Genomic DNA, 15,173 nt, shown 5'->3' on the forward strand with positions numbered 1-15,173 from the left:
TCGTGTTCGGTCCGCCTGTATGTACGGTGGCCCAGAGGGGACACTCACACACAACAACACTGCGGACAAACCTCAGCACCAACCGCCGAACCAACGAGCTTCCCGGACCGGTCAGAGCCGTGATGGATCTCTCCTATCAGTCCATGAAAGTCGCCCATCAAGCCCGAGAGGCGGTGAGTGGACAGACGGCTTTTGTTTCTGTAGTTTCCAGCAGGTTTGGCGGACAGGTGAGCTAACAACTTTTATGCTAACTGTGTAGCAACTGAAAAGGGGGACTAAACTACCGGAACCGTCCATGATTAAATAACCCGACCAGTACCGGTTTAGTGTCGGTTGGTTCTGTGGGTATATTGCGGGGAACAGGTTTTAAAGTGTCACTGGGACAAGGTTGGCAGTTAGCCGGTGAGCTAATGAGGCTAGCTGGGTTAGCTTTCATACAGAGGCTCAACACTCGGCGTCCACCGGTTGCCTAGCGACGCAGTCATGTGTGGTGATTTTTCGCCCTCTGCTGGCAACGTGTCGTCTCTTCACACCAACGCTCCGCATGGATGAAGCAGTGCTCAGGACCTTCTGTAGAAATAAATCAGTAAAAGAATAATAAAATAAAAGTGGAAATAAAAAGAAGAATAAATGAAATAAAAAAATAAATAATGTGGCAATATAAAGCAATATTAATCAAAAATGAATCCATAAAAGAAAATGCTAATACAAGGAGAAATATAAAGATAAATACATAAAATAATACAAATAATAATATTTCTGTATTTATCTTTATTATTATTCTTAAATAAAATAAATAAATAAATGTAACTAACAGATATCATCATGAAACTGCTCCAGTTAATTACTTACAATCAGAATTTTTTTTTTTATATTGCACGTTGTCAGAACTTTTAAATATAAACATGGAAATGAGGTATTATATGCTTTAAAATGGCCAAATTTGCTTTCATTTTGAGCTGCTGCTGTGTTCCAGCACTGAGCATGTTCTGTGTTCAACAGGACGAGCTGAGGACTGAAATGAGGAAGAAGAACCTCCTCATCCTCATCTACCACCACCTGCTGGGCCAAGGGTTAGTATGCAGCTCCTGCTGAGCTTCAGCGGCGCGTCAGAGTCGACTTGTTAGTTCATTCAGATGTTGGTCTGAACCAAAGTTTCTTAAAATACTTAAAGGAGCAGAGTTTGGGTTTGTTTTCTTTACACAGATGTCCCTGAACAGAACAGCTAGAACACAGAGACTCGTTCTTTACAGAAAATGTTGCACTAACAAGTGAAAGAACACAAATGCAATTTAAGAGAAAAAATGAGAGGGAAAAGGTATAAAGTAATAGCATCTGTGGATCAGTTTACAAACCCTAAAACACATGAAGAAGCAGATATCTGATGGACAGTAACGAGCCAGCGGTCATGTGTGAGACACGTGCACTTCATCAAGAAAAACGCATTAACAGTAGATTTTATCAGACAGCAGGTGTGATTGACCTTGTCTGGGTTCCTCTGCCATGTGAGAGCATGTGTGTGTGCCCAGGTATGGAGCAGCAGCAGTGGCCTTGGACCAGGAGACGAATGTCGGCGTGAGGAGGTTCGAGGTTTGTGACAACATCGACCTGGAGATGGTGCTGATGGAGTACGAGAACTATCACTACGTCAAGTTCCAGAAGTATCCCAGACTCACCAGGAGAACAGCAGAACCAGGTGTGTTGGCTGCACTGGATCACATGTCACGCTCAGTGGGACAAACTACATCTCAGTCATATCTGAGGCAGCTTTTAATGCATTTTTTTCTGTCAAGGTGAAAGCCGGCATGCAAGAAGTGGTGGAGTCAAGAGGTGAGTCACATCATAACGTACGCTGTCTTATGTTCTGACAGGATGAGCAACAAGCCAATGTTGAAAAATTATCTGAGCTAGTAAAAATAAATAAATCTTCCATGTATTCCATGCTTGTCATCAGAAGCCCCTGTTCAGCTGTGAAACCTCTTCCCAAAATCGGCCCGTCTCAGAACCCACAGTCCGGAAACGGAGCCAAGAGGACGGCCGCCGGCGTGAACGTAAATACGCAGCACTGAGCATCGAAACAAAACAGCCCAAGTATGCTAAGATATGAAGCTATTTCTCCTGACTGATGTGATCCATTTTCCAGGAGAACGGTACTTCTGCTGCTCCAGAGTCATCGGAGTTTGGCCTCAATGTTTCCTCAATCAGAAATGGATCCACTGGGACATCGGCAGGGATCAGGAAGGTACTGGGAAAGCTCCAAATGTTCTAGGAATCAGAAGCAAAGCCCTCGTTCTGAATACAAGCTTCTGCTGTGGGTTTGCAGCGACTGACACACACATTTTATTTGTGCTAGTTACTCGTATCTTTCCTGCATTCCCATGCAAACCCATCATGTCCTGGGCTAAATACCAATAATGGGCACTGCCATATCTGCCATGAATATTCTGCAGAGCACACACACATAAATATGCTCACAGTTCTATGACATTTTGAAACCACTGCTGTCAGATTATTCTTTTCATGCATCGTGTAAAATCTTCTACTGTTTGCCTTTGGCTCAGATGACTGATGGCAAAGGTGCAGTCCACGATGCTGTCAGAGGAGCTGGCGTCGACTCAGACCACATGGTAAACACACCACAGCGTTTCAAACACTCAGGGAATAAAAAAAAAAACCTCATGAGTCTGTAAAACGGCTATTTTCAATGTTATATTTTAGTATTTTCCAAAAGATATAAACTGTAAAAAAAAATGTAAAAGTTGAGCAGTAATCCTACTGAAAGCTCTCCTCTGCCACCAGTAACAGTGATCTTATTCCTGCAGGAGCGGCTGCTGAAGCCTCTCAGCGGCTGCTCTGGGATGAACGGCGAGATGAGGGAACTGGCTGCCATCATCAGCAGGGTACTGACACATAATCCTGCACACGCTCAGAAGCAAACCCGCGATTTTATCTGAACTTGTGCCACAGAACCTAATGCATAAATGTGAAAATGCCCCGTGTGACTGATCCTGAATGCGTCCACTAGAGAGCAGTGCAGAGCTGCGTTGTGAATGAATTGATGTGCTGTATTAATGAAGGCCCAGGTCCGATCCATTTCCCTTATCTGATGTTTCGTTCTAAAGGACACCTATTTAGCCTCCCGCCATCAGAATGTGTGTGTTCATTTCTCGCTGATGTCGTCCTTCACCCCGTGTGTCTGCTCACCCCTACAGGACATCTATTTGCACAGCCCCAACGTGCGCTGGGAGGACATCATCGGTCTGGAGGACGCCAAGCGATTAGTCAAAGAGGCCGTCGTTTATCCCATTAAGGTGCGGCCGCCGCCCCAGCACGCTGGTATTTCAGCGTCGGTCGCCCGTCTTCGATTCTGAATACATCTCCTTTAAAGGGCTTTAAGAGAAGCAGGGCAGTGAGGTCAGGCCAGTCTATTAGACTGACATTAAATCCATATCTGGGATAATATGGGAACAGGCGTACACAGATGGATAGACAGACAGGGAGGCAGCAGCGCTCGCACACGGGGTGCCATGTAGAATTTATTATACGCAGCCACAATCACACAACTTTGCCTCCGTGTATGGATAAAATCAGACACACACACACACACAGAACACATCCACACGCTTCTATCATCATCACCCAGACCTTTCTCATGGATGTATGACAACAAATCAGCTTGTCTGCATCCTCTTGACATTTACAGACCAAGATGAGGACTGATGGGTCTGATCTCCTCCAGTCTATTCTGCTGGCCTCCTTTATTGAATAACACAGTCCCTCCACCTCTCCACAATCCCTAACTTTTGTCTCCATTATTATTCATTCTCTGTGCTATAAGGTCAGTTTGGTGATTTGAGTCAGCCTCTGTTTGCAGCCTAAAATCTAGACTAATTTGTGCTGTGTGGTATTTGCAGCACTGACTCAGCCATACATCATCCGGTGTCTTAGCGCACAGCTCAGCTTCTGACCGCTCTGAGCAAAATGGAAATCCACGTGTTGTTGCTGGACGATGATGTTTGCAACTATAACGTGATCTACCAGAGGTTTATCTGTTTTATTCATATATTGCTCACTATCTGCTCCTCGTCTCCTTTGCCCTGTTCTTTCCTCAGTACCCTCAGCTGTTCACGGGCATCCTGTCTCCGTGGAAGGGCTTGCTGCTCTACGGCCCACCAGGTCAGACCTTCAGCGTTTGTTCTTTGCTTTGCTTCAACCTCACACACACTCTAACCACCATCTGACTCCATCCACACAGGCACCGGTAAGACGCTGCTGGCCAAAGCTGTGGCCACAGAGTGTAAGACGACCTTCTTCAACATCTCCGCCTCCAGCATCGTCAGCAAGTGGAGGGGAGACTCCGAGAAGCTGGTCAGGGTAGGAGCTCCACATAAACGAGTCAACACACACGTTTCCTGTCTTTTAGGTTGGATTTGTCAACGAACGTACATGTGTGCAGGTTCTGTTTGAGCTGGCTCGGTACCACGCGCCGTCCACCGTCTTCCTGGACGAGCTGGAATCAGTGATGAGCCAGAGAGGAGCGAGCACGGGGTGAGCTCAGGAAACCTAGATTTGAGTTGTTCTTGTACACGTTACTGCTTTTGTTTCTGACATCTTTTAAGCTGTTTTAGTCGATCATTATTTTTTCTATATCTCTGTGTGCACTCACCCAACGTGTCTGTTCTGGTGTTCAGTCATTTGCTACCTACATTTTGAGTCCATTCATTTCATTTTGTTCTGTTTTAATCTGCAGGTGAAGCTCATTAACTAACCTCTGTGTGTGCGATACGGTGCTACATGAATAAACGTCCTTGCTCGTTAACAACTGCTTTAAATGACTTGTGTAAATGCAAAAAACAAACAAAACTCTGATGTAACAGCAGACTGATGTCCGCTTTCAGAGGCGAGCACGAGGGGAGTCGCAGGATGAAGACGGAGCTGCTGGTCCAGATGGACGGACTGGCCAAATCAGACGACCTGGTGTTTGTGCTGGCTGCCTCCAACCTGCCCTGGTAACGCTGAAGCACACACATGCATGTATATTCTGCAATAACAACACGTGTGTGTAACTGTTCAGAAATTAATATAAAGGGATGTGTGGGTCTTGATTCTTGGATCTGAGGGCAAGCGTCAACATAGAAAGAAAAGCAGAAGAGAAATGGACACCAGCTAGCTGCTGTGTCTCCAGGGTGGTAACAGATCTGGCTCTCCTCTCAGGGAGCTGGACCACGCCATGCTGAGGAGGCTGGAGAAGAGGATCTTAGTGAGTCTTCCCTCCTCGTCAGCTCGCCAAGCCATGATCTCTCATTGGCTGCCTCCTCTCGACGCCTCAGGAGGAGTGGAGCTACGAACGGCGCTGGACTACAAAACGCTGGCACAGGTGTGTTTCCTCCTTTGGCTCTTTTCGTTTGCCGAGTGTTTGATTAGAATGTGTTTCACTTGTATTTTTTTTTTTTTTTTTCAATTAATAAAATTCTATTTCAATGTTGGTGTTTGTGTGCTCCAGGAGACGGAGGGCTACTCTGGCTCTGACATACGCCTGGTGTGTAAGGAGGCCGCCATGAGACCAGTCCGCAAGATCTTTGATGCTCTGGAGTCCCATCAGGCCGGTGGGACAGCACACATGCTAACAGATGAGCAGCTCACAGTCAACCCTCAACAGCCACGTTGTCTGTTTCTACATAAACGCTGTAGCCTGACTGTGCTTCTCCTCCACAGGAGACGCTGACATTCCTGCCATCCAGCTGGAAACGGTAACAACAGCAGACTTCCTGGAGGTGATCGCACACACCAAACCCTCGGCCCGGAACCTGATGGACCGGTACACGGCCTGGGAGAGAGAGTACAAGTCGGTCTGACGCACACGCAGGCGTTAGCGTGGAGGAAAGAAAAGACTTCTACACCAACTTCCACAACTAGCTTCTGGATAAGACTTTGTTCTTCCAGATAATAATTCATCTACTGCAGGCAAAGCACAAATATGTTCTCTAGCTTCAGATATGTGTCACAGTAAGCCGGAGCAGCGCAGGGTTCTAACAGCTGAGTGCTTCTCAAAAAACACTGTTCTGACAAGCTGAAGGGACAAAACAAAGTACTGAAATAACGTAGAAGCTCCAGAAGAAGCTCCTGAAAACGAGCCATGCAGCTGTTCTACAGGCTGTCTATGCAAAATTCAGTTAAACACAATAAAATATAATGACAAATGCCATCATTTCTTTTATTTATGTATAATTTTGTGCACCCTAATATAACAAAGATCTTGTTATGGTGGAAACACAGACGACTAGCACATTAAATACTGTTTATTCTGAGCAGATTGATCCCTTGCACAAAGTTATCTCCGTGAATCTGGGAGTCGGTGAATCTACGACAGCAGAATTATTTCCTCTCATTCAAAACGTCTGGACGGCGCAGTCATTTAGTAACGTCATTCTCTCTGTTGTTAAAACACAACTTGTCTTTAAATGAAATATTCTATGAGCTAATGAGACTCTGGTGGTTTGTCCTTATGTGGAGCTCACAGCAGGTTCTGCAGGATGTGTTCAACAGCATCTGGGAAACTGTCACATGTGAGGTGTGGAGGTGGGTCGATTTTACCTTCATCTCCGTCTCTGTATTTACCTGAAACGTGACAGAAGAGACGACAGAACGTCATCAAACACGAAAGCAGGAATACTCATCAGAAAAGTGAGTTATGATGAAAACAGGGAGTCAGATGAAGGGTTGGTGGTGAGTAAGGATGGAGACCAACGTGTGGTCTGATGAGAAGAGATGAAGGTGACGTGAAGCTGGTGAAGGACTGTTTCTTCAACTCACCAGTTCGAACCAGAATACCCAGCATCCCTGCACTCTGAGCCCCGCCTACATCATCCCTGGCATCCTGTAGAGACACAAACCAAACCTTAAGTCAAATGTACAGAGTTCATAGACTCGTGTTCACAAGCTGCTGAAGAAAAGATTTCTACTGAACCGTACTCTCGTGATTTGTTTCGAGAGGGAAGAACAGAAACGATTCTAGAGGCTGATAGTTTTACAATCAGTCAAAGCTGTGAGAAGTTTCTAAAAAACACCACAGACATCAGTTTGATGTTGGTCTCATGGTTGACAGCCACACTGAAAACAGACTTACATCTCCGATCATGACGGCCTCACTGGGGCTACATCCCAGATCAGACAGAGCCTGTTGAAGAGAACAACCACCAGTCTTTATTTACAGGATTAAATTAGCTCCAAAACACACTAAACCAAGACTAAACCTGTTCATAAAACCATCATGTGGACTTCACAGTAAGACTGAAAACAGAAGCACATCATGGTGACAAAAACTCTAACCTGAGCAAAAAACGTCTCTTCAGGTTTTCCCACTACGGTAGCTTTACGGTCGGTGGCGTACTCCAGGCCTGTCACAAAGGGCCCGGGACCGAGGGCCAAGCCGTCCTTACGCTTGTAGTAGCGAGCCTTATGGATGGCGATGAGAGGAGCTCCGTCCAGAATCATCCTAGAGAGAAATACGCATCAGAACAATACGGAAACAAAGAGGGAAGATAAGGAAGACAAACGAGTTCTATCAGCAATCCTGCAACGTCTGCTGCTCATCATGAGTTTGTTATGAGGTCTCACTTGGTTCTCACTAAGTTCTGAAGAAATAAGACACAACAACCATCAAACCATCAACAACCAGAATCTATCACAGACTAAATGCTCTGAAGAAGCTGCCAGGAATGAGTTTACCACCTGAAAGCTGTGTTGAGTGTTTGGTAGTTGAAGTGATCAGGAGCGAGTCCGACCACGACGGCGTTCGGCTCTGACGTGTCGATACCTGCAGAGCAAGAGACAAGCTGTACCAAGCAGAAGTCTGGAGGGGACGGGTCGGCTTATGTCTGACACGATGTCTACTCAGCTACAGGTTTACAGGAGAGCTGCTCTATAACATCAGCTCTGCTTCTCTCTCCGTCTCACACACCAGTGAAGTCTTCCAGCGCGCCGTCCTCCACCAGCAGCAGCGGTCGGTGCTGCTTCTGCTCCAACAGGCTCCTCGCTGCACTCAGAGAGGTGAAGATCTCCTTCTCCTGCAGAGCAGAGTCGGTTTTCAACAACAAGGGGTCGAGAGGCAGCAGAGGAACCGCTTCATGTGTTGATCCAGTCAGTGCATCACATGAAGTACATTTTGATCCCTGAAGTGCCTTTTTCTACACCACAGAGCACCGAGGAGCCCAGTGAAGCTCCTGCTCGCTGTAGTGAAGTTCATCTGCAGTCTTTGACATTAAAGTTAAAGCATTTGCAGGAACAAAAGACAGACAGAAGCTGTTTGACTGTTTCACCTGCAGGTCGAAGTTGAGGCGCTGCAGTCGCTCCAGTAAGTTCCTCCTGCTCTCCTTGGTGGTGTTGGTCACAAACTTCACAGCTACAGACGCCTGACGCAACCTGGTGGTGCACAAACATCAAAGCATCCTGCAGCTCAAAGCACCTTTAGAATCTACCACAACAACAAAGAAGGATTCAGTAAGAAGACTTTTGCCAACGACCGCTGATACCGAGTCCTGCCAGTTTTCATCCATGCTGCACCATCAAGGCTCTCATCCCTCAGTGTGTTTGGCTGTTCCTGTTTCCTACCTGCTGAGGGCTTCCTGGGCTCCAGGTACCGCCGTGTCCTCTATATGTAGAGTTCCACTCAGGTCGATGAGCACAGCCTTCAGGGCCCGTCTGCCTGCCATGCTGGAGGCCTGCAGAGGAGAACATGGGGAAATTGAAATGTTGATCAATCTTTTCTCTATTATTCAGCTGGTCTAAAAAACTGTAGAAAACAAATCACTATCACAACATCCTGGAAGCCAGAAGGACACGATGAAATGATCGCCCGTCCACAGTTTAAACGTATTCAGATTTACAGCAGCAGGAAGCAGAGTTCTGGCAAAATGATGTCAACGACTCACTGGAGCAAAATTAACTTTCTGTCAATCAGCTAATTAATTAATCAGCTAATTGTTGCAGCTCTAACTGTGACCTGAATTTCAGAAACGTTCCGTCGCTTGTGGAGGCAGTGAGAAGCCGACAGGATGACACAGACGCCTCTGTTAAAAAAGGAATTACACAATCGATAATCAATCTGTTAAATGTTAATAAATCACATATTCCCAGAAAACAGCTCTAATTCTAACTGTTCCTTCCATTTGCTTGTCAACAGGCGACATCTTCAACATGTTAGATCACATATTAGAGAAGAGCTGCTCGGACTCTGATTATGTTTTTCCAAAAAGCTAAACATGACCGAGGTCTGCTGTAAGTGGAGCTTTACGCAGTTTTAAAACAGCTTATTCGTTCATAATAATATATTATTTCAGAGATAATACGTTCATAATCATAATTCACATCGGTAGCGGCAGAATTGATCAGATTACGGCGTTGTTCAAACGGATTACTGAGCGGTTTCATGTGTGGGTTTGTGCCTGGAACACAGATTTGGGGATCGTGTTCTGCTGGTTCCTGTGATCCGCTATTATTTAGACATGCTTGGATTTCTGTCATGTAGTTATCAATGTGAGGGTACAATTAATGCTCTTAGTGCCCACCTAACAGAGCACGCACACAGTCTGTGGGTCACTCATCCGTTATCTGTATTTATCTCAGCTGATGACAGGAAACTGAACCATCAGAGACGAGCTGACAATAAGCTCATGCTGTAGGTGGGTGTGGTCGGGGTGTTAAAGAGAAATCAGAGCTGAGAGTCAACGAGCTTCGTTCTCCAACACCTGCTCCTCATGCTTCAGGAGTTTATTAGTTTAATTATTAGTCAGATTTATTTTTGCCAGTTCATAAAACACATTTTTAGCGGAGAGCTTTTCCTGATTTTATTCAAGTTTAAAATTATATGTTTTATAGCTTCCTGATTTATTTGTGTGCTTCCTACTTTTATCAGTTATTCTGTGTGCTTATTGGATTTTAATGTTTAATTTATTTTTTACTGAAAAGCACTTTGTAACGTTTATTTTGAAAAGAGCTCAACAAACAAAGTTTACTACTACTACTATTATTATTATTATTATTACTACTGATCAGTTAGTATTTACTCTGACTGTTCTCTGACTTTCTTTGGCACATTCTAATACATGCTTATCCATTTTTAGTCAGCAGTTAATGAATTGTGTTGTGATGATCTAGAAGATGTTTGAAGTAGTTTCACTGTTGATCTACTTCCTGCCCTGTGCTGCTGCTTTATGTGACTCCATGGTGTCCTGTAAGAACACGCAGACTGGACGAAGTTCTATTCAGGTAAAATGCTTTAAAAAATAAACAGTAATAATAATTAACTTTCCAGTCGCTGAACATGACATCCCCATGCTACCTTATGCTGCTCCAACACTGTGTTATCTACAGTCTCCTGCAGCTGGTCTCACACATGAACCCTAACATTCACTTTACGAGGCCTAATTTTAAACTTTTGCGCAAAAAGCGACTTCTCCGCTGTTAGCACATGTCGCTGTTTTCATTTTACAAACAGCACATTAGCTGAAAACCCCGCAGAAGCTCAGAAAACCAAGAAAGCGCTCGGCTAACCTTTAGCTGCAGCAGCTCTACTTCCTGCCTCCTGGTGACGTTTTCTTCTTCGTCGGTCTAAAGCGGGTTGTGTTGTCTCGGTGCTCGGTGCTGCCCCCTACAGCTCAACCAGAGCAAACGCGTCCACATTGTTTTCATCAATGTCTCGATTATGTATGAAGTATTACACGTTATGTTCTGTTATGAGAGGAAAAAACATCTTTTAATATCTCTCCCTCTCTTTTCAATATCACTGGCTCTCTTTTTAATAGATTGTTATTATGTTTTTCCAATTTATCGGCCATAATCAGATAAGAGGGTTATCCTTAACCTCTTAATCACTCATTAGAATAATAAAAAAAAACATATGTATTCCATCACACTAACAACCAACAGATGTATCGCATTAGGATAGATTTAACATGGCGGGTGGTATTAAAAACGATAAAAACCTTCTCTGCACGACGCCAGACAGCGCTGATCAAATCCTCTTTTACCTCCTCATAGTGAATAACTGCTGTTTTTTAGGCCTTCATTTTGTTTTTTTGCACAAATATTTTGTTGCTCAGATGATAATTGTGGAAAAACAAGACGGTCAGGAACTAATCTGAGGCTGTAAATTCCTTTGTCCGGATGAAACATGCAACTGGTGCCACGTTTTAAATCCCTTCCTCGTGAAATATAACTTTAATGTTTTGTTTCTGGTTTTAATGCTGTTTTTCACTCCTTTAAAACCTCTTGCACAATCAGACTATTCAAATTTTCTTTCTGTTTATGCATCCGGTATGTAAATTAGGGTAAAAACCATCAATGGAATGTTTAAGGTTTTTAAACTTTACCAACTATAAGTTTTCATTTATCTCTATTGTTCTTGTGAACAACTTTTCTGACTTGTTTTTTTCTATTTTCTTTGTAAATTATATTTGGTTTTACAGCTGCTGTGTTATTATAAAAGGACATTTCATGACAATTGAAGCTGATTTCTGATTTTTAAAATAGGAAACTTTTTTTTTTAAAGACATACCAAAAAACTCAGCAGTGATGAGGACAGTAAGTCCCACAGAGACGAACCAGAGACCCAAACACCCCACATGACCTGTGAAGTGCAGATACGTGCTCGTGTACAGTCGCCTGTGATCGCTGACAGATTTTCCTGCGGATCCCCAGATAAACTCTGACTAATCACATATCAAAGTGGCTTTACTGTGCAAAGCTGCCTGGTAAACATATGCTTCTAATTCCAGCAGATCTCCTTTCCCCTCTCACACCACCTCCCACATATTTAGGGTCAAAACTAATGTTAATAAACGTGGTCGTGCAGCTTAGCGGGAGAGGAAATGGTGATAATTCACGACATATGGGGATTATTAGTGAAGCGGGGTGGATGGACAAACATGAAGCGGAGAGAAATACGTCAATATTTACACAGCGAGAAGAAACCACAGCGTCGTGTACGAGCAGAAGTAATGACTCGTCATCTGGTCAAGCAAAGGAGGAGTTAGCCCCAAGAATCCTAAGGAGTAAGAACAGCTGTGTTTTGACTGCACTTGACTTCATTCTCCAGGCTGGTTCTGGGAGCTCCTTCACTCACAGTGAGTTTATTTCTTACTGCAATAAAAAAATAAATAAAAATCCTGCACATGAAAACAGCACAACCGTGGCTAGAAGTAGAGAGAACAGAACACAGGAAAAGCAAACGCAGGATGAAGGCAGACAGGAAGGCCGGACAGAGCCAGATGATGCAAAAATAGGAAACAATAAAATTAAAGCCATAAAAACTTAAAAAAGCAATTAAAAGATGCTGACTCAGGGTTAAGGCACAGGACACTCTCTACACACAGACAACCAACCACATTCACACCTACGGACAATTTACAATCACCAATTAACCTCAGCATGTTTCTGGACTGTGGGAGGAAGCCAGAGAACCCGGAGAGAACCCACGCTGCACGGGGAGAACATGGAGACTCCACGCAGGAAGATCCCGGGTGTCCTCACCGGGACCAGGATCTTCTAGCTATGAGGCGACGGTTCCATCCACTGATCCACCGTGCAGCTCAGTGTTTAAAGCAAAGTCTTAAAATGAATTTAAAACCAGGACTGAAGTGATGTCGTTCAATAAAACAGGAAGAAGCTGCGACTTTCTACTACAGCTGGAGATGAGAGAGAGACTTCTGGTCGATGAAACCTCAGAGTTCAGACGAGAAACAAAACAATGTCTTCTAATGTTTTTCAGGTTAAGAAAGCCACGGTATGAATACAGGTATGAATACAGGTATGAACGGTGTAAATAATGTGTGAACCCTCTAATCAGCAGACTCTGAGGTGCCACATTCGGCTGGTTCTACTGGTTCTACTGGTTCTACTGGTGCTGATCCACCTGCAAGTCAGAGATGCAGCGTCCTCCTCCACAGACATGATGATCAACATCTATCTTTGTTATTTGCTCCCCAGTCAGAGGACATTTAGAGGCTAATTTAAATGGAGAACAGCTGCAGCTCTGATCCACATTTCAGTTTTTCTGCTCCTCTGCTGCCAAAGAAAGACGATAAGAACTTCATGAAACTGAATAAGACGTTTATTTCAGACAACAAACCACCTCGACGGCTGAGAGGTGTTAACGTGTAAACAGTACAAAGAACATCGGTTTGGTAATAATGCTTAAAATGTACATTTAATGTAATTGGCACAGAGGATACGTCACAGAGCATTTTACTCATCAATAAGGAGGTTGTTCATTTTAGTTTTTTGTGAATTGCTCATTGTCACAAAGTTCATGAGGATACTAATCCAGCATGACGCCCTAAAAGCCCTGCAGGCCCACTGGAAATAATAAAACCTTTACTTTAACTTGATGAACTAATATCATCCCCCTCTGTGTCCATCGACATGTTACACAAGTTTAAATCTGTTACACTCACAGGATTAAAGCTTCTTATAATTTTTGCACCCGCATTGTTTAAAATCTCCAAACATGACCTGTGAGTCCTCCGTCAACTCTCCACTGCTGAACTTTTTACAAAACACAAATCATTCAATCATCAAACGTCTCAGTGTGTCCACAACAACACGATAGAAGTGAGAACAAACACTCTCTGTGCAAAACCAAAGTTCTGGATGTAGTCGTCCTGTGGCCGAGTGGCGTCAAACCTTCAAGTGAGTTAATGAGTTTTGTCCTTTTGGCGCCGGTGACAGGAAGTCCATACCAACGATGGCAGAAGTCTCTAAATGACAAACCGTTCAGAATGAGATCATGTGGTCACGTGTTCAGTCCTCGATGCGCCGACCGTCAACCGAACAGCAGCAGCAGCACGATGCAGGCAGAATTCAGTATTATTAAAGGCACTGGTAGGACAAAAACAGGACAAACAGGAAGTTAACATCAGTGGCTTTGGTCAGAAAATCCTCCATCTGGAAATATCAGGACAGGATTCAAAACACTTCCATTCTGTGTGAAGCACAAGGGATCAAACACTGGTACCACGGTTCTGATTTAAAGAGTGTTTCATTAGGAAACAGCTTCTGTGTCTGATCTGCATGGAGACAGAGTTAAACATCGTGTGACGTTTAGTGGATTTAATCAGTTTTCTTTAAATAAGGATGCTCCAACCTCTCATGACGGTCCGGACTGAGCGGATCAGGTTGAGGACCTGAGCTTTGACTCCTGGATCGTCCCCGAAACCTCCAACTCCCTGGTCGACCCCCCAGCCGACTGGAAACACAGAAGACAAGAGAGGTGGTCAGAAAAACACAGGAAGGAAATAAAATGGAGGAAAAGGAAAAAGACACAGAGGACAGGAGCAGGTATAATAAGCATAGCAGCATATATACAGTGTTGGTACGTATATATATATATTTATATAAAACATCAGTTTAAGGTTGAACATCCATCTGATTTCCACACCTCACATCTACTTCACCTCCAAAGCTCAGTTTACTGCTGACAGATCTCAGTCTGTCCACTGTTGTCCAGCTAACAGTGTCCAAAGCCTAGCTAGCTGCTGTTAGCATCAAAATCACTTCAATAATATAAATGATGTATAAAATAAGTCGGAACTCACTCTTGCTGAGGAACCGCTCTTCATGCAGCACAGCGACTGCATTAGTGCACAGAATAGCGGTCTGGATGAGGGAGTAGAGAGTAAACGCCATGCTGGCAACTTCTTCTTCTTCTTCTTCTTCTTCTTCTTCTCCTCCTCCTGCTGCTGCTGCTGCTTCTTCTTCGTCGCTGCCACTCCCAGAGATGCAGCTGCCGTAAACCGGCCGCGGAGGTCGTGCGACAGGCCTGATGGCCGTTATCTCCCGTTAGTCAGTCTGATTCATAGATATATATAATAAAGGCCTTTGTTATATATATCTATGGTCTGATTAACTAAAACAAAAGAGCTTTAATTTAAATATGTTACAGCAGAATGCAATTATGCAGGAATTTATTCGACTTACGTTTTATTAAAAAAAATTAAAAAATTCCGAGAAAAAAAAGGACAAAAAACAGGAACAGATTATAAAAAGAGAAAATTACAGGTTTCTGAATATATACATATCCCTCCTTTTAGTTAATATTAACTAACAAAGCCATAGCCACAAAATAATGCCGTTTTGACCACATCTAATTAAATGTACGATGTTTCCATCATTTTCAT

General features: G+C 43.9%; 3 protein-coding genes across 4 annotated transcripts; 1 reads left to right on the forward strand and 2 right to left on the reverse strand.

Annotated features, from left to right (window-relative positions):
• The first annotated feature begins 122 nt into the window (after positions 1-122).
• Positions 123-6,505, forward strand: katnal2 (katanin p60 subunit A-like 2). The gene is made up of 16 exons (XM_008278068.1): positions 123-173; positions 1,003-1,073; positions 1,530-1,751; positions 1,801-1,807; positions 1,872-2,045; positions 2,144-2,242; positions 2,562-2,627; positions 2,823-2,900; positions 3,213-3,311; positions 4,113-4,176; positions 4,256-4,374; positions 4,457-4,548; positions 4,899-5,009; positions 5,215-5,377; positions 5,504-5,606; positions 5,716-6,505. Exons 1-16 carry the CDS (start codon positions 123-125, stop codon positions 5,853-5,855), a joined length of 1,659 nt encoding a protein of 552 aa, XP_008276290.1. The 3' UTR covers positions 5,856-6,505.
• hdhd2 (haloacid dehalogenase-like hydrolase domain containing 2) lies at positions 6,202-12,442 on the reverse strand. 2 transcript variants are annotated; one of them, XM_008278050.1, is made up of 9 exons: positions 12,421-12,442; positions 8,611-8,720; positions 8,319-8,421; positions 7,961-8,066; positions 7,732-7,816; positions 7,330-7,495; positions 7,127-7,177; positions 6,814-6,877; positions 6,202-6,618 (listed from the first exon to the last, which is right to left on the reverse strand). In XM_008278050.1, the coding sequence occupies exons 2-9, from the start codon at positions 8,709-8,711 to the stop codon at positions 6,515-6,517; spliced, it is 780 nt and encodes a 259-aa protein (XP_008276272.1). In that variant the 5' UTR covers positions 8,712-8,720; positions 12,421-12,442; the 3' UTR covers positions 6,202-6,514. The 2 variants fall into 2 exon arrangements, with proteins under 2 accessions (XP_008276272.1, XP_008276271.1); XM_008278049.1 differs by lacking the exon at positions 12,421-12,442 and adding an exon at positions 10,552-10,606.
• Positions 12,443-13,089: 647 nt separating this feature from the next.
• ier3ip1 (immediate early response 3 interacting protein 1) lies at positions 13,090-14,749 on the reverse strand. The gene is made up of 3 exons (XM_008278051.1): positions 14,592-14,749; positions 14,141-14,242; positions 13,090-13,875 (listed from the first exon to the last, which is right to left on the reverse strand). The coding sequence occupies exons 1-3, from the start codon at positions 14,680-14,682 to the stop codon at positions 13,820-13,822; spliced, it is 249 nt and encodes an 82-aa protein (XP_008276273.1). The 5' UTR covers positions 14,683-14,749; the 3' UTR covers positions 13,090-13,819.
• Positions 14,750-15,173: the final 424 nt, after the last annotated feature.

Source organism: Stegastes partitus, unplaced genomic scaffold, assembly GCF_000690725.1.
Source record: "Stegastes partitus isolate 25-593 unplaced genomic scaffold, Stegastes_partitus-1.0.2 Scaffold114, whole genome shotgun sequence".
Classification (NCBI taxonomy): Eukaryota; Metazoa; Chordata; class Actinopteri; family Pomacentridae; genus Stegastes; species Stegastes partitus.